The following is a 27,604-nucleotide window of genomic DNA, read 5'->3' on the forward strand; positions in this document are numbered from 1 at the left end:
CCTGCTGGATTGCAGCCCTCGTAGGACCGAATTGAGTAGCTCTGATCTTGACAGTGATCGTGACCACCCCCAAAAATCTAATCACTTGTTCCTTATTCCATTTCTGACATTTCCTGTAGATTAAATCAAAAATCAGTCTATAGATTTTTGAGTTATGTTGCTAACAGACAGACAGACAAACCAACACTGCTGAAAACATAACCTCCACCTTGGCAGAGGTAATTAGTACCTCAGGATCTAGTGAATTACAGTCTGCTTGTAGATCAGTCTGTAGAGCTGTAATTTTTCTCTCTTCAGTAGCCAACAGTGAGTTCAAAGTGACCAGAATTTCAGACAGGAGGGAAATATATATTACCTGGGAGTGATTACTCAGTGTCTCCCCCTTCTCTTGAGATTTGTCCCTTGCCAGTTTGGCTGCATCTTTTACTTCCTGGAACTTTTCAGCAAACTGAAAACATAAAAGACACATTTTAAAAAAAGGACTGGTTATTAGAGGCAGAACAAGCTGACATGATGAACTGTATAGTTCATCCTAGAAGGTTTTGGGGAAAAATCATGGAGCTGGCCATCAACAATAATGAGAATTTGAGAAATCAGCACATCCTTCCATCTTTTACCGCTTTAATGCCACCTCTGAGGTTGGATTAGTAACCGTGCATTGTTAGACTTATGTCAACAGTGTTGTATAAACCAACTGTATGTGGCAAGCAATATAATAGCCTTTGTGACTTGTTGTGTTGCTACATAAATGTCTCATCTCACCTTTGTCAGTTGCTGCTCTGAACCGAAGCCCAGCCCAAACACTGTGTTGGCCCTGCTGTCTGCCCACTGGCCGAACTTCTGCGATGTTTTGGTGAATGTCATGTTTGGTGTGATTGTACTGTTGATGATCACCTAGTAGGACAAAACAACTTATTAATCTTCTTAATCTCAGTGGGGGTCAATATCAAGTCTGTGCATAGACTTGAAGCATAGTACACAGACGCCTTAAAGTGGCAATCTTTTGAAAACACACGTATTTAGCCCAGAAATGTTACAGAATGAGTTCCTGCTTCTGTATTCACAAAATGAACAGTTTCATTAATTTATCAAGAAGAAAATCTATCATACAACTCCAAATCAGAAAAAGTTAGGAAGAGGTAGCATTGAAAGTGCAAAACAGTTATTCTTGTACCAACTTTATTTCTTTGCAGACAGTATGAACTCAGTTTATTTCAAGTATATGTCATGTGATATACTTTACATCTGTTTTTGCATTTGAAGCCTGAAACACATGGGGGTGGGACTGTGATGGTTAAGCCTTTACCACTGTCTATATTTTACCATCCCTTTAACACTGAACATTTGACAGTAAATGTCAGTATATGACAGAATCACCAACTAATTTGGACTTAGAGCTCTATTAATATCAGAGTATTTGTGTAATATGTTATCCAAACTTGTGTCTACAATGACAGTTTAATCATGACCAGCATATTTATCCTTTTTTTTTCTAAGAATAAACCACTTCATTAAAACAGATTCATATACATTTGAAAACCTCTCATGAAAAGGAATTAAATCCATACATATTCTAAACTATTCTAAATCAAATGACTAAATTATAATCTTAATATGAGAAAAATGTCTGACATATATTATTCCATAATTATCAATAAAGTACAAACAACAATGAGAAGTGTAATGAATTAAAAAAGTTAAACAAATGGACAAACTAGTGGTGACTGCTGACCCACCAACATCTGAGCTGTCAGTTACAGTACATTTGCCTCAGTACACATTTACCTTTTCTGTCAATGAAGTAAATTAAATACTAAAATCTGCTGCAGTCTAAGACTGTAAGCACACAGTGAGAGCAGAAACTAGATGCAGCTGTTTAAAAAAAATTCTCCAATGTAACTACAGATATTATAGATAGAAAAATACACCTGCACTGAAACCTGAGCAGTTGTAATTGACCGCACAAGCATGCAAACCAAGCCTCACAATGACAATATAACAGAACTTAAAAGTAGTACATGCTAATTACTCCTACAATTAAGACAAAATGGACGACAATTTAATCACAGGGCAGCCCTAGTTTCATAGCAACATGGCTCTGAACACAGGATTCGAGAATTTAAACTGCTGACAGACTCATGTCCTTTTCTACGCCTCCACTGTCTAGCTCTGCATCTTTTCAGTGGCTAAGGTGTAAAAAAACCTTTTTCACTGCTGCACATAAAGATACAATAAACAAGATGAGGAATATTAGCACACAATCAATACCATTTTAAAAAATGATCTAATCCAGAACAATGCTAATGGTCTTTGACTGGAGAAATCATGGTGCATACACAGATCTTTATCAGCCTCACATAAACATAATGCAACTTCTCATTCCAGCAGCATTCCTCTGCTAAGGGTTTATGAGGGGAGCTGCAATTTACCAAGCTGGCACTAATCAGATTTTAAAGTCATTACTCTTTCAGAGGCTTCTCCAACGCAAAGGTGACCTAATTTCCCCTGAAGAAGAACCTGGGCGACGCAGGAACAACACTCATGCATCTCATCTCAAGCAGCCAAGTAAATATTTAACAAAGTTCATCGTGCTGGTTTAAAGAGAAGTGCTAAGATAAGATAAAACTTTAATGATTATTGAGGAAAACTGGACTGGTGTTACAGAATGGGGGGAAAAAGAAAAAAAATCTAAGAAAGAAATTTTAAAAAAAAGTAAACAGACAAAAAAAGGAAAAACCATGTCAAGAAAAAAAAAAAAAAAAAAAACTAAAAAGATACTCCCCAATGCATCAATGAATAACCTTTTCAACTAATAAATTGACCAGCAGGTTCAATACAAGGCAAAAATAATGCAAATATGTTACTGGGTCTGACAGTCAGCCAGCAAAACAGAGTTGAAATTAGTCCATTTAAGACCCCGTAGGTGGGAAGCTACAAACTAAAGCCGAATTATGTAATTGAACCTGAGCGCCTCCATCTGTGGTGTGTAATAGGATAATAGCCAACATGATGAACTTTACACCACTGAAAACACACTACAGATCTAAACATCTGCAGCTCAAGTATTAGACAACACTCACAACAGGAAAATAGTTCAGATTTATTTATAATGACAAATTGTGTTATCTGAAAACAAACTAATGATAGCTGTTATCAAGTTGTTGCTGTAAAGCTTTTGCACATTAAAGGTAAACACTTACCAAAAATCATTAAATATATTTTAAATCATGCACTAAAAAATTCAATGTAACACTTTCTTAAAATGCTTGTAAATATTTTGCTGCCATTCAGGATCATGAAGATACTGAATTATTGATGGAATGAAATGAGCCATATGAAGGCATCGACTGGCTTTTTTTTAACTGAACCTTTTGCCTTATATTTTCAACCAGAAACATAACAAAACAATGAGCTTAAATCTCTGTTGAATATTACAGACAAAATGTAGAACACAGTGCATTTAAATTTGCCGTGAGTGGACCTGTGCAACAGCAGACTAGTTTAAGGTCCTCTGAAAATACCAGTGGTGGATGCAACTCTCATAACTGGATCATGCACCTGTGGAAGAAGGTAACCTCATCTTAGTCATGTTTACTTATAAACTTTCAACAGGACAATTAATCTTGTTATACTGTCAAGATTGCTTAGAAACAGTTTGAGGAGCATGAATAATTCCCAACATTGATTCAGCCTCTGAGTTTACCAGATCTCAGTCAAAAAAAAAAAAAAAAAAAGCATTTATCAAGGTTCATCCCCTATAGTACTAGAAACATAAACTGTCATTATCCTGCTGACAAATGATACAGGATAACTGCAGAGGTCTTGAGTTTTCCATGCTCTGACAGGCCAAGTTGTTTGGTGGCATTAGTAAGACCTACACAATAAACAGGCAGGTGATTGAAGTTTGGATACACATTCCATTCAGTTTGAAAGAGAGTGTGTCTAAACTTTTACTGGTGCTTCATATTATTGCTATATAGCAGGGGTGGCCAACGTCTGTCCTTGAGAGCCACAATCCTGCAGGTTTTCCATGTTTCCCTGCTCAAACACACCTGACTTAAACTAATGAGTCATTGTGCAGATCCTTATAGACTGTTGGATCCATTTCATTTGAGTCAGGTGCGCTAACTTGGAAAACCTGCAGGATTGTGGCTCTCGAGGACCGATGTTGGCCACCCCTGCTATATAGCATATATATAGCATTATTTATATTGGCCAAACTCTTACAAACACAAATTTCTCTACAAAAATATATTCTTGCTGATAATTCTGGTTATCGGTTGTATTTTAATACCTCCAGAAACATGAGTGGAATCGCAAATTATCAAGATAAATGTACAAACACTGTGTGCAATGATGTGGAATCCCTGCTAATGACCTCTATGTTAGGGCATGTCTACCAGTATACCCTTGCCTTTGTGAGCCTTGTGACTGCTGGTGGCATGTAGGAATGTGTGAGTGGGAGGCTGTGACAGAGGGAGAGCAGAGTGACGCTAGCAGCTGTGCAGATGGCAAGCTGGGCTGCAGATCAAGTGCTACACAGGGTGCAGCGTGAAGCTCAGCTGGCTAATGGCCTAAGGGTCAGTTAGAAACTCAGACACCCAAGAGGTTATAAGAGAAAGTTTCCGCAGCTGATTATGTGTCTGCAGAATGCACGAATGTGCAATATCAGTAAATAAGATGGAAAATTAAGAACATGTGAAAAGAGAATATGTGAGGTGGGGAAAAAATGATTGCTCATCAAGAACCACATACGAGAATCTTTTTTTCATGCTTGGAAAAAAGACAGCAGCTGCATAGAATAGCATTGTAGCTTTTTTAAAATAACAGTAAAATATTTAAAATCCTGAAGACCTGTAACTCCAGGACAGCACAAAATCTCCCAGTTGATCTGCATCAAAATAATGGGAACAAACTGGCAGAGAGGACAGGCATAATTATGCACAGGAGGAACTGACTGCAGCATTAAAAACCTCAACAAAAAAAAGGACCATCAGTGTGACGACTCAAACCATTATTGGAAACTGTGACTACTCAAAGCAGAAGTGTAATATTGATAAATAGTGTTATATTGCTGTATAATATTTTTGTACATCTGTACACTTTGCACACTTGTGGCAATGACAGGTTTGGTTTCCAAAGTTAGGCAGGAAAGTTTCAGTCATAAATCAGGTATAAATCTCAACATATTTTACATCCAAACAAGGGCACAAGTATACTCACTTTAACCCCTTGATACCATTGTATCTGGTCTCAAGGGGTTAAGAGCTGAAGACTTTTCTGGTTGAAGATGTTATCCTGACAGAAAAGTTAATCAGCTTTGAAATGTATGCACATCCATCCATCTTTCTGCATTACCTGCACTGCCTACATTCCTACATTCTTTCCCTGCAGAAAGTTGCAGACATATTTAGGTGGATATTTAAAGAACTCCTGCTTGAGACTGAACAGAAGTTCTATTTAAAATTTATCACAATAAATGTAGAAATAGTGTTCAGGAAATTCAGCGTCTGACGCTAGAATTATAGCTCTGCCTTCCAGAGCTATCAAGCCTCGACATTCATCTGGTAAGGAGCAACATTTTTATTCACTAGCTAAAGTTTCAGATTAATTTCTCTATCATTATTTGCGCTCCCAGTTTATGTTTGTAAAAGAAAAATCCATATGATACAATACTGCTTATACTACAGAAGTTGCCAACTCTCTGTTGGAGTTCCATATCATCTCCTATCAGGTGATCACACCACAGTCCTAATGGATCATAATTTGGTTACTTATAACAGCCTGTGCATTATCTTTTATGGCAGCTGGAAATACAACAAAACTACCAACTCCAGCTTGATTTTGCTGATTGTCTCCTTACATATCAAAATATGCAATAAGGTGAATCACATGAAGAGTGCAGTGGAAAGGTTTTCCTCATGGTTGGAAACAAAGCTCCGTGACACCCAAACAGAAAACATCTACTCTAAGTACAGTCACAATTTCAAAGCCGAATAAGATGATAATGCAGGAAAGTGGCTGCAGTTTGGAATTTTGGCATCTGCTTTACAAAATTATAAATTATCTAACAAACCTGTCCACATATTTAAGCATCAAATGCATGAACGGTTTTTAAAATTCTGTTACATGCATTACATCAGTTTACTAGTGGCTCTGCACATACACAGAATTTTAATTCATACATTTAAATAATGCTTTTAGAGCTTTTACAGCTTTTTGCAGCAACCCCCACCCCTCCCTTAAGCTATGTCCAAAACAGTTTAAAGCCAACAGATTCTGAAAAAGTTAGATTTGTCAGATTTCCAGAGTAAATACTGTAGTAGAAATCTGGCTTTGACTTTGTAATATAGCAGCAGGATTGAAGCAGTTGAAGTTTAAGAGATTCTGAAGTTTTAAAAAAGTAGATATATGAAAATGTAAAAAAAAAAAAAAAAAAAAAAAAAAAAAAACTTTCCTTTTCTTTTATTACTGGAGCAGAGTATGAAATGTCAAATGAAAAAGGGCCTGGAAATCCCAGAACAGCTAATTGCTACTTTAAACCCAGGGCAAGCAGTTCAGGGCTAACAAGTTAACTTGAAGAAATTTGAATAATAATCGTTTGCAAAAACAAACCAAAAACATGACAGCTCATGCAGTTATCACAAACGGAATAATTCATAAAGCCTTTCAAAGAGGAAAAAAAAACATTTACAATGAATCATTGCAACATTTAGTACATCCCTGCATGGAGGATATATTTTCAGCTGAGCACCAACAAGTAAAAACTGATGTGCTCCTCTGCTTGCCATATCATCATCAGTGAGATGCAGGACCATTGTGAATGGGCAAATAAAAACTGACAGTCTGTCATAGTTTGTACAGCAGCACAGATTATTATTCTGGACAGACTTGTCTACCTTGCAGCTAGTGCACAAACTAAAAACTATATTTAACTCTTGATTACTCAACATTTACCCGCTTTTGGGTTGCTTTGCTCATAGAGACATCACTTTAGCTTATTCAAATTAGCCAAAAACAAAGATAAAATTCAAATTAGTAGGAGCCATCTCTGTTTAGACTAAAATAACATTAAATCAATTCCTAACATATAGTGCTACCCTGCAGAGATTTTATGACACATACTGTTCTTTCTCTTAAGGTTACAGGAGAGTGGAGAAGCAAGTAGAGCGCGTGAGGACAGTATTTCTGGCCATTAAAACATAGAGAGCATACAAAAAGAAAAAACGCATGCACTTACCTACAAATAAAGATTTTTTTTGAAGTTGTAGATATAGTAAAATGGTATAGAATTTTTACTAAACTACTGTCAATCATGACCATACATTGTAAGTACTGCTTTATGACTTAACCAATAAGAGTTGTGCATTTCTCACAGTTGTCTTGAAGCCAATGAAGTTTGACTGCTTTTCTGGAATAGAGAAATAATTAATCAGTTCCTCCTTAGGAGAGATTTTACTTAAAATTCCCTTTCTAAAGGTTTTCAAATAGTCAAATGTGCCATCAATGTGCCTGTGTATGTGGCCCAGAAATGAGATAATTCTGTCTCCTCTCTCACTTGCTTGCTTCACTTTTTGGCGAATGTGTGCTTAAACGGGTGAGTCTGTGAGTATCTTTGTGACCTCACAAAGGGAAATAACTACTGCCCCTGGTAGTAAATATTGTTGTTGACCCGCCCCCCCGGCTAACTGAGCCTGCCCTTCAAAATCACCAAGCGGGCGCCAGCAAAAGCTGGATCCTCTCCCAAAGAGGGGTATGGACAGGCACCACTTATGAACATTTAAAGGTTTAGACACAGAAACAATTCACTAGAGCCACTTTTGGAATAGCTGAAATTAAGGACCAAAGCTGAATTTGAGGTAATACACTTTGAAAACAAAGTTGTTGGACCTCTGATACCCATATGAAATAGTTGAAAGAAATGTATAATATGGGACCTTTAAGAATGCACTGAACTTGCAAAGTAAAAGAACAATCTACATTTGAGCCAGGTGGTCAAGGCGAAAATGCGTTCAACCAGTGGTGTAGTCCAGGGTATACGCGGGTATACAGTGTATACCCACTTTTTTTTTTTTCAGTCAACATTGCGTAAACCTAATTCTAAACCCCAGTGTTGCAACCATTAGTTATACCTGCAAACCTAATTGTCATTATCCCCCACGAGATAATTAGGCCATGATCCACCCTACTCTGCATCTAATTGGCTAGTACTCACTGCTTCACTGATTTAATTGGTTAACTTCAATTAGGCAAGAGAACTGATGAGTCATTCAGAGGTAGAGTTGAACGGCAGTGCCGGGGACAACTCTGCAAACCATTTACAAGTTTACTTTAAACTGATGAAATAAGCAATTCAAACTAAAGTTTGTTTTCACAGTTATAAACATCAGTGTGAATGTACATCAACCAGTAGCTCAGCTAATGCTAGCGATGCTACACCAGTGGAGTTAGCCAGACACCCACCGCTGCGCCGTCATCCACCCCCGTAGGGATGCTCGCAGGGAAGGAGATGCTGCTTCTTCACCCACCCCAAAGATGAAGAGGTCAAAAACGGTGAGTGGACCCCCCCCTCCCTTTTTTTTTTTTTTTTTTTTTTTTTGTAGACCTTGTAAATGCTGTTAACATGTCAGGGGTCAACAGTCACAGATATACAGTAGCTACAGTTACATTTTGTGTAAATGACCGTTTAGGATGAAAAATAAATTAAATAAAATGGATGACAACTTTGCACGTTAAATGGGTTGTTATTATTTTTCTCATTACATTTATAGCCTGTAATTCAGTCATTTTTGTTGTTTTCTGTAGACATCAATACTGACTGGCCAGACCTGTAGACTGTCAAACAAAAAGATTTTAAATCAAAGAACACCTGGTTTAGATACAAAACAAAAATTTGGGTAAGTTTAGATAGATTGCTTGTTTGAGTGACTTCTGAAACAGTGGACACAGAAATGTATGTTTGAGTGGGTGTGTCCATTTGGATGTACTGTATGTGGGAGAAATAGATACAGTAATTACATTTGTAGTACAAACTGCTCCTGATCAGGTGAGAGAATAGTTGTCATTTCAGTAATTCATTTTTCATCAAAAACGAGGAATAGTTTACTCTCCATGCATGATTGCCTCTCTAGTCTCTGGACCAGTATTGGTTTTGTAGTTTGAGCAGAAATCATGTGACAAGAAGCAAATACTTCTGATGGACTTTTGGGGTAAAGAGTAATTAAAATAGTCTTGAATGTCACTTTTTCTAAAAAGGTGTTTTTCTGTGCTACTAAGAAAAAGGGCAAAAAATTATGAGTATACCTACTTCCTGAGGGACCATTACACCGCTGCGTTCAACCATACCAGATAGATTATCAAGCTTATACATGTACAAACAAAGCATTTGATTTGCATTCATCTGTTGTTTTTAAGAAGACGCTTATTGTGCAATATTTTACACTCATGTACAACTATGCTGAAATCCTGTGAGACCCACTCATCAGCTGTTTAACTGGTAATTCCAACTTCACTCTGTCTCACAAGTGGCTTTGCAGGTAAACTGTGCACCTTACAATTGTGCAAAAGGAGACTGCGTCACAGTGTCAGCAGAGGGATATTGCTGTCATAAATGTTCCTGCAGTTTACACAGAAAGACTCTGATCACCATGGTAACACCCTCTCACTTAGCTGAGGAAAAGGGTGTCAATGTGAGATATAGGATGACTCGTGTGGCGTTTCGTATCCCATAAATACATGAATGCCAGATTCATGCTCTAGTGATATAAATCATTTTGGATAATCCATCTATTTTTCACTTGCAAACTAAAGAGAATGATCACATGTGCACACATTTGACATAAATCAGCATATAGTCCATCACCAAACAGCTGCTTGTTCAATGAGCACAAACGCAACACAATTTGAAAAGAAAACCTAAAATCACATCAAAAAACAGTTTTTGGCGATTTGATTGGGCTAAATTGTAATCCAGTGTCACCAGTTTTGCATGTCAGCTGTTTGTGTTTATTTTGCACTTCATTACAGTAAACTGAACTTGGTTATGTTTCCAGTGTTACCTAGAAAACTTTATATAAGTACCACAGTTTGTCATCAAAGCATAATAAAATGCTCAATTTTATTTTTCATCGTTTTAAGATTTAAATATACAGAAAAAAACAATCGTTGCATCTTAATTATATCAATTGCTTTGTCTACTACTATTATAATATTATTTGTTAAGATTTGACCTTGCATATTCCACAACGCTAAAAAAATACTGAAAAAAAAAACTGCAACTGTTTGAGGGAAATACTGCTCAAATAAAACAAACTTCTCTGCTTTGTATAGTTTTGGATTGCTGGCCTGAAAAAAAAAAAAACAGCATTTGAAGACAGCATCTTGTTTTCTGGAAGCTGACAGCCAAAATAATAATTCTGTAAAAAATGCTCTAACTCTATAAAAGGATCAGTTTGTATTATGTAAATTATTGTCATAATCACACACTCAAAAATAAAGAAATAAGAACACACTACATCATTCTGATTATTTGTTGATACTTTAGAATAAGTGATTTATAACTCCATGTTCAGTATCCTCTTTATTCTATATCTTACAACTTTGGGTCTTAACAGCTATAGCAGTAAAGAGTAATAGAAATACACACTAAAGTAATTAATGCTCAACAAATGTTGACAAATGAAGATGCATTTAGTGGATGAAATCTAAAACTGTCCCATGTTTGGTTGGTGTTAATCAGTAGGAGCAGCAAATGTACATACATATTAAATGAAGCATAAAAATATTTCTTGTATGCTCGACGGATCCTTCTGTTCTCTTCTTCCTCAGGGTACTTTATTCTTTGTGACTTGAGAATAGTTAAATGGTTGCCATTATCTCATCCTTATACCGCTGCACACAGAAAAAAATATATTCTGTATATATATATATATATATACACACACACACACACACACACACAAATGTACCTTGGAGCCATCCACGCTGATAATGCGGTAGCTGTTGCGTGTGCAGTCGTAAAAATAGGAGACTGTGACAGCCTGCTTGCTGGCAGGAACCCAGTTCTTCTTGGTGGTTGGATCGATTTGGAAGACATGGGCCCTGGTGGTGTAGATTGGCTGCTCCCTGGAGAACAGAGGACAGAGCAGGGGGATAATGTTAAGAGGAGGAACTGAGATGACTCGAAGTGTGTGTGGCTACAGATCAAGATGTCATCTGCCGACAAACAAGCTAAGTATCACAACTTTTAGCCAAGCACACAGAGAAGAAACTGATAATATCTGACTAAGTAAAAAACACTCTTACATCTACAGCATGTCACAGTGTGCCTCATCTCCAGAGAGCCCTGAGAACGTCAGGATGGACAGGCAAGTGATAATGTAACACAATCCCTAAATCCTCAGACATCCACAGCCATCAACACATCGACACCACCTTCCCTCTTATAAGTGTCAGTAACACATCTATAAGATAAACATGTGAAATTGTGTACTTGTATTTACACACACTCAGATTTCTTGTGTAATGGAGGATTTCTCATACAAATACATTTCAGAAAATTATTCATATGCGTTAATAGTCAAGCATGTGAGTTACTGTTGTCACTAAGAGTGAGTCAGCAGATCTCTTAATCTCCCATTGGTTTTCCAAAGAGGACACGAGCAACTGGTCAAAACATACCGAAGTCCATTAAAATATTATGTCTGTAAACAAAATCCAACAAAACCAAGCTTTATCTAATTAACTGCTTTACATATTACACAACAATAGAACAATGCAGAAACATTTATTTAGCATTTTCATGCATTTAAATACTAAGTGTAGCTATTATAAATTTAATAAAGAGGCTATTTTAATTATACTGGTAAACACAGAGTTAACAGGGCTTTGAAACACAGGAAAGATGTGTAAAAAAAAAAAAAAAAAAGCTCCTCAGTGCTTCTCTGTGATTCATCTCAGGTTCCACTTTCAGACAGAAATTACAAGCTGACTCAAGCTGAACTTCTGTCCACCTCAGCTACACCATGTTTCATCTTGTCATTTTATCCGATTACATTTCTGTGTCCAATATTCCTGCTGTTTAAGAAAACTTTCGAGTCCTTTACTAAATCAACTTCAAATCATTTTAAGTGAAAAGCTGCATTACTTCAATTGAAAATAAATTGGCTGTTAAGGCCAAGCTCAACAATGTCTGCAACATGAAGGGTCCAAATCATACCATCTCTTTGAGAAAGCCAGGTAATCTTCCCTGCAGTAATATGCTGCCCTTGCGATTCAGAGAAGCATCAGCAGGAGGATGAAGGGCAGGGTCAGACTGCCTGTTAAACTCGAATGACTGCAGTCTGAAAACACTGGAAATTTTCTTCTTTATGACATCCAAAGACATCTCTCTCTCTGGATACAGATCCTCACTCCCCCTCACTTGTGTACACAAACACACACACACCGATATACACATCTGCTGTAAGCTAAGTCAGGCGTGAGAAGCTGAAAGCTATCCTCTAAAAAATCCTCTCGTCTAAATGTTTTGTATTTAAAAGCATTAAAAGCAAGTGTTTCTCTAAGCACATCCAGTGTACACTTTATGCACCTGGCCTGGTCTTTATCCTGCTAACGTGTTAGCTTCATTCAATAACTAAAAGAAATACAGAGAAAGACTGCCACTTAAAATATATCAATTTGCTGTTTGTGGTTTTTTACTAGATTTATCCAGAGCTGTCACATCCAACATCAGTGACCAGTGAAAAAGCACCACTACTTAAAATACAGAGCAGCTGGACAAATGATCAAGTAAACTGCTTAAAGGGGTAGTGCACCCTAAAATGTGTTTGAGGTGTAAACAACATATTACTTAATTGTGATGAAAACCACCTATACTGTTGATAAAATTTGTATTTTTTTTTTGTTATTTCTTTAAAAAACATGATTTTGTGGGTCTAAAATGGCTCATAACGCCCCCTACAGGGTAAAACAAGGTTTTGTTTTTCGTGATGTAGAGCTGCACGTGGTGCTTCTCTACTTGGCAAGAAAAAATTTTTAAAACCTCACAACCCCCTCCAGTGTTGCCAACTTGGCGACTTTCTCGATAAATTTGGCGACTTTTCAAACCCTCTTGGCGACTTTTTTTGTCAAAAGCAACTAGTGACAAATCTAGCGACTTTTACTGTAGTTATTGGGAGACTTTTCTGGTGTTTTGAAGACTCTTTGAAAGCACATTGTTCTGCAGTTACTGTCGTGAACGAGCAGCGTGTGCTGCAGAAGCCCCTCACGGTACCAAAGCACTCTCACAGGCGGTCAGTCTCACAGCAGCTCGGGCAGAGGCTGCAGTCAGAGCAGCAGAGAGGAGACCCACACGGCTCAGCTTACACACTGAAAATGAATTGTGCATTCGCAAAGGTGCCGCTGATCGAATGTCTTTGCAGACCCTTAACTCTGTCCTGTACATCCGATATGTATTCAAGTTGTCTGGTGAGGCTTGCTCTGAGTACAAGATGCCTGATGATGTTTTGAAGCTTTTTGGAACATCAGTTGCTTACTCATTCAAGATGCTCCCTCAATTGCTGAACCTGGCATAGAAAGCCTTAACCAAAATGAAGATGACCAACTCTTTCTATGAGCCAGCACAGCAGGGGGTTCTGAAAAATGTCTATCCCAAAAATAGTTAAGAATGTTATTTTCTGACAAAAAAATGTTCACGTTTTACTGTGACTCGTTGTTGGCTTCTAAGTGGAGCATAAGGTTAGAAACTAAACTAAAAGTAAGAAAACTAAAGAAAAAAAAAAAAACCTAAGTAACTCTGCCAAAGTGTCTCTTTTGTGTCACTTTGCCGGTCCCAAGCCCGGATAAAGGAGGAGGGTTAGACATAGAGCAATTCCACGCAACTTAACAGTCCTTTGGTTAAATTTGATATTCTAACATTTAACAATAAAGAACATTGATTTATGTAATGTGGATCTCGACAAAGGTTATCAAAGCTTATTTTTAAAAGTGATGGCCAATTTCAATGACAACAATACAAAAACAAAAAAACAAACCAAGAATCAACAGAAAAAACTATTTGTAGTTCTAAACATATTTAGGGTGTTTTTGACTCACCTTTTGTCTCTCCACAATGTTATTTCTTTCTCCTACAATGGCCATTACATTACATGCAAATGGCCAATTATGCAAATTAGGCAATGACGTCATTTAGCAACTTGTAGCGACTTTCAGGACAGCCAATAGCTACTTTCCTTACTGAGGAGTTGGCAACAGTGACCCCCTCCCTCCAGATGCAAAATGGTGGGTCCTCGCCTTGCAGGCATAGAAAACCACGCCCACCAACACATGAACGAATGCGAACTTATATGGTGTAGATTTGCTAGCTTCAGACTTCTGTCCTTTCACAGGGTTTCTGATTAAAAAATTCTGCAATGGGATGGATTTGTGTTTTTGAAGGGTGTAAGAGTAGCCAGACTTTATTCTTAACCCGCTGATCTTCATCTGGAGACAGACAATAGCTCAAATCCAGCACAGCTTTCCAGAGCATGCCGGAGCTGTTGGCAGGCCGGTGCAAAAGAGCTAGTGGCTCAGACTGATACGGCTCAGGACTGTCTTGTTCTAGTGTAGCTGAGGGGATTCTGGAGGGGAAAAGTCTTCCACCTCAAAGGCCGCTCTGTGGCGTAGGTGCTTTATGAATCTTCCTTTCCATCTAGCTAGTGGCTGCTGAGCTGCCGTCTGTCATTCAAACATTTCTGCCTATGTATCCCAACCCAACCACTCTCCGCTCCCTGATCACCCACATTCTTCCCAACCCGTGCAGTTTATGACATGTTACTTTTTAAAGTACTTTAAGTGGCCCATATTGTAACAGGTATGTTGATAATTAGATACACTAATTTGCCCTCTTCCTGATAGACTGCTTTATCATAATTAAAATTAGTGCATGTGTTTGTAGATTTACCAGGATTTGAAACCCTTTCCAGAGAAACTTAATGCTCCCATCTGCAACATTTCTGATCTAAGGCTGTGAATTTGGCCAGCTCAGTAAATCTGGCCCTGAATGTCCTGAGCAGCTTTGTTTAGTTGTACATTTTCTGTAAACTATTTTAATGCCCCTTTCTGTCCTTAGGCTCGTTCTTAGTAAAATCCCATATGTTTAAGATTAGAGGCCTCTTATCTCCCTCCCTTATGTATCTCTCTCAACATGATTCTTCCTACATGCATGGTTACACACATGCTTTTAAGAGAGAGCTTTTCTCAACAATGTCCTAGAACATCAGTTTTTGTGCTGTAAACCATGTTAAATCATGACACTTTCTAGTATTCATTCTTCATCTTTTTGTATGTGCTTCTTGAAACACCATTTACTTTCATATGAATATGTGAAGTGCACAGAAGTGTGCCCTACGCAGTGGAGCAGCAGCATTTTCATAAAAACATCCATGGCCAACACAGAGCATTATAAACATTGCATATTTTAGAGCACAGAGATGTGCTTAGAGAAATAACTTAAATCCAGATTATCTAAAAGCATATTTTTATTTTTAAGTCACATCAATACCAGCTGCAAAGAAATGGCCGTTAAGGCTAAAAGAAAGTTAACTCCTCTCCTACTCTATGACTTGAAATTGAAATTAAACAGCATACATAGGATGCATTGTTGTAAAAGAAACTGGTGAAATAAGCTGTCTGGAGGACGTTCAGTTCAATATTACTTTAACTGACAGGCTGGTATACTGCAAATATTCATGAGCTAATAAAGCTTTTACTTCCATTGGGATTACAGTTCTCACAGAAATGAAAGCCTAATAAATTCACTGTCCTCTTTAAGCCTAATCTCAGTCTTCATCTGTTTTGGGAACAACAAAACCCATTAAACAGATCACTGTTGCTGCTTTCTATACACACACAGACACACACACGCTGACCTTTGCTATGGCAAACTCACACTGGCAGGGGAAGACAAGTGAAAGGCCACAGCTAAACACATGGATGCACTCCTACAACTGTCAGTGAAATCCAGCAATCTGCTTTTCTGAGATAAAAAGCATTAGGTTGATTGATTTTTACTGGATAAAAAAAAAAAAAAAAAAAAGGAAAACAATTGGGACTTCATGACCTCTGAATTCTTTGTCCTGCTTGCTGTCAGGTGTTCTGTCCCCATCTGGCACTTTGAATAATTTACAGGTGTGTGTGTGTTTCTGTGGAGGAGGCACAGGTCTGAGTAAGTCTGCATGGTCTGTGTCTACATACATCTCCACACCCACCCCAGGCAAATACTCACTGATAATGCAGCAGTTGTGTTGTGTGAAAATTATTACATTGGAGGAGGGTGGGGGGAGTAAAGAAATGTGCTGATATACCGGAAGTATAAACTTTTGGGAAAGGACTTCGTTCTGCATGTAAATTAAAAACATTTACATCAATGAATCTATATTAAGAGAAAGCTTAGTGGCACGCAAAAATGTTCTCAACATTATAGAATATTTAATCGACCAGTACCTGAAGTTTGCTAGGATTAAGGGTTATCTAAATCATTTAAGAAGACATTTTAGGTTAATGTAAGATAACACTGTGTCCTGACAGGAAGTACGAATAACAGCAGGAGGGTTCTATCTTTCACAGAGACTTTGGATGGTGATTTCAATGCACCAAGTTGCAGACAAAGTGCATTTGTGTTCTGCACCAAAACTGAGGGAGGCTTTTTTTGTTTTCTTTCGGTATGCAAAAAAACAGCCTCATCCAGATTCCTGAGTGTAGAAATCTACTTGAGGCTTGTTCCCCAAACAAAGTCTATTCATCCGTCAGTCACAGTCATCCAGCTCTCTGTCTGACAAGTGATTTAAGAATCTTGGGTCAAACTAAAATATAGAAATCTTAAAAAAAAAAGAAAAAAGAAAAAATATATATACATACATATATATATATATATATATATATATAAACCTACTTAACAGAAATCTGCAGTGTCAGCAGATTTCGATCGACTGCATTCTTCACTTTCTGACAAAAAGTGAAAATTATGTGCCTGACTTGACAAGTTAAACAACATGCATGATGCAGCACAGGAAATCGAAACATGACCACTCAAAGTGAAATAGGGTTGAACCCAAAATGCACTAGGTCTTTCAAATTTAATAGAAATGCAGTCCTATTTAAGTGGTTTGGTTGTTTTACAGCACATTTAAACGGTGAAATGTGCTAGGAATGAATAAGCTTGCCAAGTTTGAGTTCAGGTACTATCGGGTGCAAACCCACAGGCACAATGAGTCAGTTATATAATCGGATATCCTCATTAGCAGCTGTGCCAGTGGGAATTCATAAGGTCATAAGCTAGTTAAAATGCATATTTTCCAGCTTTTGAATCATCTAGAGGCAAAATACCGAACTATATAGTTATTTTCAGAGATATGCACCACGTTACTATTAATGAAAACACACACACACACAGGCAAACTGTCTCATTAGGAATGGACACAATTTTGAGAACAGAAAAGGTCCATTTATAACGTACAACTGATGAACAGCAGGAATTTTCCATTCATCCAATGCCCAAAAACTTTAGTTACAATTTAATTTTAATCACATAAGCACAACCAGATTACAACAGCGACTTAAAATCAGAATATGCAGAATACATGTGTATGCTGTCCATAGACTAGTATGGTCTGAAGAACATAAGGAATGTACTTCACAGGCAAAAGCTGCATCTTTCACTAGTCAATATTCTTAGTTTAGTTAGTTAAGGAGCACTGAGTGAGCACACTTATCCTTCCTCACCTTCTCTGCTGGTGTTGACAGCAACATGCCAAGTATACTTGGCTCTTCAATGAGAAAGAGTAACAAAAGAACATCTTTCTTTGTACAGAAAGAAAATAAAAAAAAACTCTTCGTCAAAAAGATGTGCAGATCAGCTAAATCAAGAAATATAAAAATGGAAAATCAGAAAAGGTGCTGGGGTAGCCATACTGAATTTATTTCTTAACAGAATTTAATTGCATAAATACTCACTAAACTCACTAAATACTCTCTAAACCTGTTCATGTCAGACAAATTAAGGTGCTCTGTCATTTTACCTGCGAGACCTGCTGGAGAGATTAGCAGTCTTATTAAAGCAGTGATTTTATTGGCGTAAATGAGCAAAGTATTCAGAAGAGGAAAGCTCTGTGGGTTTATTACAATATCACCACCTGGGCTTTCATTGCAATAAAGACATATTGTTGTACTAATGATGTCAGCAGGTCAAAGCAAAGCAGGTTTGCCCCCAGATAATACATGCAATAACCTGGACTCAAAGAATCCTGCTGAATGTTGAAGAAATGAATGGAATAAGGGCAACTTTCTATCATGTCTTCATCTGTCTTCTTCTGACATTTACAAAAAAAAAGAGCATAAAATCTCAGTTTAATCCAGGGGTGTCAAACTCCAGTCGTCAAGGGCCGCTATCCTGCAGGTTGTAGTCATTTCCTTGCTCCAACACACCTGAATAAAATCAAATGGATCTAACAGCTTCTTGTCAACTTCTTCATAATAACCCATTAATTTAAATCAGGGGTGTTAGATCAGGGAAACAATGAAAACCTGCACGATTCCGGCCCTCGAGGACTGGAGTTTGACACTCCTGGTTCAATGTCAATTATTGCATTATGCACTGGGGGCTTGAATAAGGTATTGCTTCTCAATTACTCTATAGCCCATGCCACCCTGGATTCAAGAACTTTTGAAAGGAAAAACAAAAAATACCTTCAAATGTGAACTTAACTATTATCACTCTACTATTAAAACCAGGAAAAGACTTGACACTTCCATCCAGTTACCTTCCAATTTTATTAATAAACAGATCTTAAAATAATCAGCAAAGCTCCTGCCAAAAGAACTGAAAAAATAACCTGAGATTATACTGAAGAGTCCTGGGATATTCCCTCTGCATTTTCTGCAATTTACAAGTCCACTTGCAACACAACAGCCTCAGTCCCTGAGGCTAACGCCACCAGAAGACACGTGACCAAATGAGCCTTTGTTTCATCTGGCCATAAAAATATCAAACACACCTTTGATATGTTGGCACTGTGAAGCTGTCAACTGCAACAGTTTATGGTGACCAAAAGTTAAAAAGCAGTGGCAAGACATTTCAGTTTGAAATAACCAATCTAAGGCTCTGTCTACATAAACATGAATATATTTACAAACAGCTTTTTCTATGTATTTTAGTCTATCATCAACAGGAAAACACGATTTTCTAGTCACTAGAAAGAAAAGGACTAGCCATGGTAATAATATTTAACAGTGAATATATTTTAAAACTCAAGTCTTGTTGTGTGGATGGCCGAGCCAGAGTTTTTTTGAGGCTGTCAGATGGTGTACCACCATCTCTATGGTGCGATATCAGTGTTTTGTCTTCCCCTTTGTTTAGATAGGAGAGAAAACTAAAACAACAAGACTGTCAGTGTTAAACTTGTTAAAAAGACACTTTACATTTTTGCACGTAAATGTAGAGTTTTGCGCCCACTATACAAAAAGAAAAGAAGCATCAGATTACACTTTTACATTATCCAGCACAGAAGCTGCCACCAGAGTTTCTGGTTTTGGCTGAGACCCAGTCAGACATCTAGTTGGTGGGCAATTTTGAGAATTAAGTGGTTGCTTCTGAATAACAGCAGGGGAGTTTTTGCTGCTGTCACCCTCCAACCTTGGCCCTATTTTTCATTTCCATTCATGGGTCTGCATTCTGCCAAGTGGGGTAGGGTGTCCTTTTTCTTGTGAGGATTAAGTAATAATGGCTAACTAGCCCTAAACCATGGCATAGGATGGGCCATATAGATGGCTAGGTGGACTTTCCTTATATTTTGATTCTCTCTCTATAAAAGAGACATCATTCCTTGCCTGGTTTATGTATGTGGGTATGTGTGGGTTGTAACTGCTATTTTTTTCTCCTTTTCTTGTTCAGCTTTTTAACTTCATCAGCATTCTAACAATCACAGGCACACAAGTCTTGTAGTGGATATCCAAATATGTGGTGACTACACTGTAAGCTCTGAAATACAAGCACAATCGATGGACTGATGGGTACCCAGCGTGGTGTTTGGGATTAATCAAGAAACAACTGCTAGACTAATCATTCAACAAAACAGTAATTGGCTATTGATACTAGAGCGTCACTATGGTATTAAAAATGTTGTGCATCAGTGTTTCCACAGATTAAATTCCATTTGTGGCAGTACTAAACATCACATTCATACTTTAATGGCTGTGTGGCAAAATGCTTATCCAAATCTTTTTTTCTATGGTCACCAACTCATTTACATTTTTTGCTGTAATCCCTAGCAGTGACCTTCAACATTAATGGCAGCGTTTTGGCATCATAAAGAGTCCCATGTAATGCAGGCAGTAGGCCAGTTTCACACCAGCAATCACAGCAGGTGTTCCCCACACTGAGGTGGGCTGAAGAGCCCAACTTAATCTGAGCAATCTAAAGGAAAAGGAAGTGAGTCTCCACAGAAACACAGCATAACAGCAGATGGCCCCCTTGGCTTCAACCATCTGGTGAGATGTCCAATCCAATGTCAGCCTGTCCCCTTTCATTTACATACAATTCTTTAATAGTAAGACCTGCTTCTGCTCCTCTACGCTACACCTTAACAACCTTCTCCAAACAAGTGGTAGACAGAACACACACTATGATTAGGCTTAAAGTCCACTCTCCTGCCAGGGCAGCCGAAAGGCCCACTTCCATGTCAGAGCCTAATCAATGAGTGTTAAGCCTTCAGATGTCATTCTCTGGCCAGCCAGGAGATTATCATCTATCCCTGTGTTAGGGCTGCTCTCAGCATGGCTTACTTTAAATAGCAATATGCTGATTGTATTGCTGGCTATGTGACTACTTATTCCTGTAGAAGGGGCTTCAGGCAATCCGGGCTTCATTTTGGTATTGGTCCATGCTTAAGCGCCAAAACTGTACTTAAAAATACTGTTACCATCATTTTCTTCCTACTATTACAATTCAAATACTCACCATTTTAATTTGCAGCAACCTTAAATAACACTCGATTTACTGAGTGTTGCATGAATTCCATGTTTTAATTTGGACCAGAGGTACATACATTATGTCCTCAATATCTCATGCAGAAAAGATATGATCAATAAGACTCGTCTCAAGGTTAAAAAAGTCATGATAAAGTAATGATAGATCATATGATCCAAATTTAAAGATTTAGTCTATGGGTGATTCAAAAAAGTGCATTGTGCCTAATTAATCTACAACTCCCAAGATTTTCAAAGATAAGAGGACCTAAATATCTAAACAAAAAAAAACAAAAACAATTATATACACATACACGCACTTTTTTAGATAATGAAAGGCAATTATGAAATTAAATACACTTTACATTTTCTGCAAATTAACCACAAAAAATAATTTAAATGGGTTAGCTGTAGCTCTACAAATGACTGACTAACTGAAAAGATAGTGTGAATTTTATGAATATATTACCATTTCATCATTCATCAAGAGAAATAATATGTCACCACTGATTGATTTAAGTTTTACACATTTGATTTGTGATTCTCTTCGTCTTCTGTAATGGTAAATTTAATATTTTAAGTTTTGCTTCACTGTTTAGATAACCTAACTGATACTGATTTAAACATGGCTGCAATATCATTAAATGAAAATTTCTTAGATCAGTTGAATAATTTTAAATTATGAAACGCTGGATCCTGTTCAGTGAGTCTTTTGCAGTACATGTTAATTATCTGTGGGTTTTGAGCTGCTGGTCAAACAAAAGTGGTTTTGAGAGGTTATCTATGGTTCTACAACATTGTAATAGGATACTTAAAATACAACATTTACTGCAATAATAATAATAATAATAATAATAATAATAACAACAATAATAACAAATAAGAGCCATTTGGGTTACCAAAAGCGATAGAGTTACAATTAATTGTAACCCCAACAAATCCTGACACTTGGAGAGTTTATAGAATAGTCAGCCAGATCAAGATATCAAAGGAGGCCATTGTTTCATTCTTTCAAAATGTTTTTAACTATCAAGTGAAACTACTGGTTGTCACTGACTGAAACCAAGGAACTGGAAAAAGAAGAACCTGTGTTTCTGCCAGTAGGTGTGACCTGCCTGTCTTGGCCTGGTTGTCATGCTGATGCTGGTCCACTGGGCCAGTTTCAAGACACACTCCTTCCAAACCGGTTCGATGACTACACCAAACTCCTGATAGAGAGTCATGGCTGTCAAACTGGTTTAATTTATATGTCATAGTTTTGTATAGTAAGAAATTAATAGTGACACTGAGGGGCATTTTTTAACCTAAATACTGAACATTAATGCTGCATAATCTATACCGTGGTTTTAAGTTTATTAATGTTGTAAATGCAGCCATTCCTATTATTTAAATGAACTGCTCGGTTTATTTTGCTAGAAATTGGTAGCAATGAGTTGTTTTTTACATTTCAAAATAAAAATAAAAAAAAAAAATAGGCGATGCACAGTGAAGTCGGTAGTCCAAAGAAAACTCAATCATGTATCCAGTATATGAAGAGAGCTGGTGATTGCATAACTATGGCATTGAGCCACAGAGTCAACACTAAAACCACAGTAGACTGTGGAGGCAAAGAATAACGCACTGTTTTCTGTAAACAGCTTGAAAACAAACCACTACCTCCAGCCCCGTGGAGAACACACGCGAAAACACACATTCCCACAAGTGCCATCTCTTCTTATTAGTGGACAGTGTTGACTGACACCTCCGTATAATCACCATCAAAGCCATATTTGCACAGATAAATACTGTGGCATTCCGAGAGAAATTAGATCTATGCGTCAGAATTTCTACTTAGAAATTGGAAATGAGTTCATTAATAAATACCGCATCAAGCATTTTTCACACATCAGTTCGGGATATCTCAGAGAGAACCTAGTCCAAGAGTCACCCCATAAATTCCCCACATTGACTAATAATCTTGTAATGCAAGGATCTTCCTTACGCACAGTTAAGCTCTTGAGAGCAGCTATAATGAAAGTTAGATCTATTTACAGGCATGGCTGGACTAAAGGCCTGAAGAGGTATTCTGTTGTATTTTTAACGAGCAAATAAAACATAAAATTTCAAATTGTAAGTGCAGGTGTCAGGAGAGGCGCTCTGAAGGGCAGCGCTCTCTGGATTACTCACCCCATCGCTGCGGACTTGACAAACAACTCCTTTTTATCTGTATGTTTTATTGACTGTTGAAAATAATGTTATAAAGCGCAGTTAAAAGTCCGCAAATGATTAGCGGTCCACTGAGTTTATACTCCGTGAGCCAGCTTCGAACAAGTCCTCTTGCTGCTGAGAGATAAGTGAAATATGAGAGCACTTCGTAAACTCGATTCACCGGGTTGTCAAGCTCCCTTTCACAGAACCACGTTCATTTCAGGAAGTTTTTCCCGTTTTCCTCGTTTGTTTTTCCTCTTTCCATCCGCGACAATAAATTCCACTTCCAAATGGTTTCTTCCTTTGTGTCCCCCAAAAATCGGTGTAAATGAATTAAGTTAATATTTCCCTGCTCCCTACGCGGAGTTTCTCCCCAATGGGCTTGTGTTTCATATGAAGGGCAGCAGCAGCAGCGACACGGAGCGGCTTCCACCTGCTTTTTCTAGAGCCACCCCTCCTTTTTTTAAAACCTGTGGTATCTGTGGTGCCGTCTGCGGTTTCGGTAGGACGGTTAGCCAATGCTATGGTATGAAACCACGATTTTTTTTAATATACAAATGAGCAAACCACATAGATACAGGTGATTAAAAATGATGGTGTGTTATTCAAACAAAACTCCACTTACATTTAAGTGGTTGCTCTGGCATCTAATTGCTGGCACTTTCTCCCAAATTTAGCGGAATAAATGTCATACATGATTAGCTGTTCCACTTATAACCATCTTCAGCCTTTCCTTTTCTTTTTTTAAAACTTGGTTTAAAGTAATTTGTTATTACTATTATTGTTGTTTATCAAAAGTGTTTGATTTGATTGTTGGTCCTTTCTTCTAACTGACGGGTCACGGAAGCAATCACAAGCAGGTGCGCGCGTTTACGGAACCATTAAGTAATATTTGTGTTTCGGGGGAAGCAATTCATTGACGTTCTAGTACTGGAATTTTACACCACTCGTGTCGCTAAAGCTAACAAGACTCTTAGGCATATAAAGGTGTGTTTTCAAATCTGGCATTGTAAATTAATTTGTTATTCTGCATGTGTGTCTTGTATCGGTGGATAACGCTTTTTGTATACAAACGTGTTTCGTTTTTAGTGATTCACGAGGGGAGCTCATCTTAACTGTATTAGCAGCTAGGGCTTCACGATTACCTTCACTTCACTGGTAAACTTTACGTCATTAGAAATTCTTATGACTTCCACAGAATGACCGAAGCCTCGGAAAATCTGCAGAACTACGAGGACCTGTTTGCAAACAGATTTACATCTGAGGATCATGAATACCAACAGTATCTGAACCGCCCTGCTGACCCTCCACCCATTGTGGAGGACTGGAGGGGGCGTGGTGGGGGAAACCAGAGAGGCAGGGATAACAGGTAACGCTTCCTCCCTAGCATTTTTTCCCCATCTGTCACAATTTATTCTCTGTGGTAATGATGCTTCTCTGTGTTTGTAGAGCAAAAGAACAGTAGAAGTTATCATACTATCCTCCTGAGACCCAGTAATTCATATTTGTCCCTTGTAGTGGACATTACAGTTTTGCTACTTTTTCCTCACACTGCACATGTTACTTTTTAAAGTCTTGTATATCCTTACAGAGGACAACTGTAGCTTCAAGAGATATCACATGTGAGTGGGTGTGGCATTGCTAGCTTGTGTGGCTGTCTTTTCAAACTGGTTTTGACTTTGGTCAGCACATTTTATGGAAACAAAAAGAATAATCATGTTAACATAATTTTAAATGTTAGATTCCAGTGAATAAACCTCTTAGAAATATTTAAGTCAATTTTCAGAGCTGAGTTTATATATTTTCTTTAAAAAAAAAAGAGAGAGAGAGAGAGAGAAAAAAAAAGCTCTTTTAGTCCTCTGTGCTGGGTGCCAGGACTTTGTACCACTGTTTGTGCCACATTTTTTCAGTGGACACATCCATGGCAGAGGTAACAGTCATTGGGGGAGATTCAGATCTGGAGTTTTCAGAGGATTAAAATCAAGTGAGTGAAAGAATGACACAGGAAAGGATGAAAGTTTAAATGAGGACGACGAAGCTGCAGAACCAGATGTGCCGTCTACCTCTGTGGGCCAAAACAAACACGTAGGGCTTTAAGTAGTGCAAAACCAGGAAAAAAGGAAGCATGGCATTCAGAGATGTTTACCAGGAAATGCATGCCAACATTACTCTTTTTGCAATTTTTTTTTACAACCACACAACTTAAGAAGGGTATCACAAAGGTGCTACAATATAGTTCACAGACAAAACACAATTATTTCGAGATAAAGGCATCTTTCAAGCCTCTGGAGGTATTATTGAATAGTTATACTGGGCCTAAAGTCAAGGTGTCAGGGTTCCCTTAGTCCTGAATCTAATGTAGAGGTAATGCTTAGCTATTGGTGTTTTTAAAGTCAAGCCAAACCATCTCACAAAGTGATGAACTTTATGGCAGAGAGGCTACAAAGACACACTACAAAGACTACAAAGATGCATCCATAAGAAAAAATTAAATAAAAACAAAGATTATCAAACTGACTGCTAAGAGACACAAAGTAATCAGATATAGAAAATAAAGAAAAACTGAATGAACATCTTCCAAGATTTGTAATTTCATCATTTTTGCTAGGTGGGTGGTCTATCTTTAGCTGCTGTGGTTGAATCATATATGGCACAGAAATCTAAGATCATTTTAAATGATGTAAAGCAAGATTTGCTTAATTTAGAAAAATAATAGAAATGATTTATTAAATTGGGGTAGAGTGATAATTCTCATTTGTGATTTATTTGTTCAACACAGGTGTACATCTTTTTTTTACATATTATTTAATCCATAATTCAGTGCCTATGGTTGAAGTTTAACTTGTTTTCATCAAGGTACCAGGATCGTCGAGCACATGGAGATCGTGGGTGGGGAGGAGGCAGAGATTGGGGAGGAGACAGGGGTTGGCGAGGGGGCCATCGTGGGCAGCACTGGCACAACAGAGACCGAGACCGCTACAGTGGGCATGGAAGTGGTTATCAGTCAGGGCCTCCGAGCTCCAACCAGGGTTACAACTCCTATCACCAGAGACCTCGTCATGACCGCTACTGACATCTGCTCTAATCACCCAGCTTCTGTCGGTATTTATAGTATTCACCGTCGTATAACTTGCGTTGCAATACTGTGTGCAGCTGATATTCTTTGTATAGTTTAAATGCCACCAACTCTTACTGTAAGGGCGGGCTGACAAAATGTGTCAGTGTTATAAAGTCTTTCTCAACTTCAATAAATGTACACTTTACTCATGGTAATGACTCTTGTTGAGAACAGATCTTCAGTTCTCAGTACTGGAACTCGTGTTGTAAAGAAAGCTGAAAAGTCATTTTTAGTATTTGTAGTATCTTTTTCTTAATGGCTTAATGTCACATTATGACAGGCGAGTAGTCCTATCTTCAAATTATTTTATAACTAGACTTCTGTGTGCTTTGATATTACATAAAAATATGCTGTGTTTAAACAAGAAATGAATCTGAGTTTCTGGAGCAAATGTCTTTGTAATGCTGCTTTATTTTTCTGTCTCAAAACAGACAATTGAAATCAACTTCTGATAATAAACATGTATTTTCTTAATCAAATGGCTGTTTTGTTAGGTTACAGTATGTATTCTAATATTAATTGGAGTTTAACATTGTCAGTGTGAAAGTGACAGTAATTAAATTGATGTTTTGGTGTAATTATCCAATGATGACTATTATTCCTGTTAAGTCAAGTTTTTAACAAAATAAATATTCTTTCTTTTGTTGGGAGGTATGCATGTAGTGAATTTGAGTACAATAGCATTTATATGAAGTCAAGTGTCCTGACTAATTAAACATTTTTAGTGGAGAAGAAAAAAATATCTGCTTCTCAAGCATTTTGTGAACAGAACCTCCAAAAGAGACCATCACTGGTCCACCCGGCACTGTGAGCAATTTTGATTCTGTTTATATGTGTTTTCTGAAGTCATTTTGTGGTATCTATATTTTTATCATTTCAGACTGTCATTCTAGATGTAAGTGAATTTCTTTTTTTATTGTAGTTTGTCATTTAGTTTTATGACCCCAAACTTCGCTGGAGAGCTTTATTACAGAATTTACACACTTCGCTTCTTCACATCCATCTCAAAAAGGATGAGATGTGTGACCAAAATGTGTGAAACAATCCATATGCAATGATATGCAACTCAATCACTTTTTATAATTGAAAACAGTACAAAACATTTGTGAAATATTAAAAGAATATATATATATATATATATATATGGAGAGAGATTGAATTAATGCAAATAAGACGTCAGACTGAGACATTCAGAAATAAAAATTGCATTAAATCTGATCAAAACATTTTTTCAAAGAATTTGGGGATTTTGCCATAAATGTACATAATATCAAGATGCAGAGAACCTGAAGAAATCTG

The 27,604-nt window shown here is 37.5% G+C and overlaps 2 protein-coding genes across 4 annotated transcripts in view; one reads left to right on the forward strand and one right to left on the reverse strand.

The window, feature by feature from the left end:
- The window catches only part of homer2 (homer scaffold protein 2), a 33,058-nt gene extending 9,029 nt beyond the window's left edge, over positions 1-24,029 (reverse strand). The window contains exons 1-4 of one of the 2 annotated variants that reach the window (XM_041982734.1): positions 23,813-24,029; positions 10,968-11,124; positions 763-894; positions 356-448 (exon numbers count right to left, since the gene is read on the reverse strand). In XM_041982734.1, coding sequence (XP_041838668.1) covers positions 356-448; positions 763-894; positions 10,968-11,124; positions 23,813-23,814 — 384 coding nt within the window. In that variant the 5' untranslated portion in view covers positions 23,815-24,029. Of the gene's footprint in view, positions 1-355; positions 449-762; positions 895-10,967; positions 11,125-23,166; positions 23,554-23,812 lie in introns of those variants that run through there. The other variant, XM_041982725.1, reaches the window with a different exon arrangement.
- On the forward strand, positions 23,621-27,137 carry LOC121638260 (RNA guanine-N7 methyltransferase activating subunit-like). 2 transcript variants are annotated; one of them, XM_041982937.1, is made up of 3 exons: positions 23,621-23,713; positions 24,386-24,556; positions 26,044-27,137. In XM_041982937.1, exons 2-3 carry the CDS (start codon positions 24,387-24,389, stop codon positions 26,258-26,260), a joined length of 387 nt encoding a protein of 128 aa, XP_041838871.1. In that variant the 5' UTR covers positions 23,621-23,713; position 24,386; the 3' UTR covers positions 26,261-27,137. The 2 variants fall into 2 exon arrangements, with proteins under 2 accessions (XP_041838871.1, XP_041838860.1); XM_041982926.1 differs by lacking the exon at positions 23,621-23,713 and adding an exon at positions 24,066-24,174 and having other exon boundaries at positions 26,044-27,130.
- The last annotated feature ends 467 nt before the right edge of the window (positions 27,138-27,604 follow it).

Source organism: Melanotaenia boesemani, chromosome 1 (assembly GCF_017639745.1).
Source record: "Melanotaenia boesemani isolate fMelBoe1 chromosome 1, fMelBoe1.pri, whole genome shotgun sequence".
Taxonomy (NCBI): domain Eukaryota; kingdom Metazoa; phylum Chordata; class Actinopteri; order Atheriniformes; family Melanotaeniidae; genus Melanotaenia; species Melanotaenia boesemani.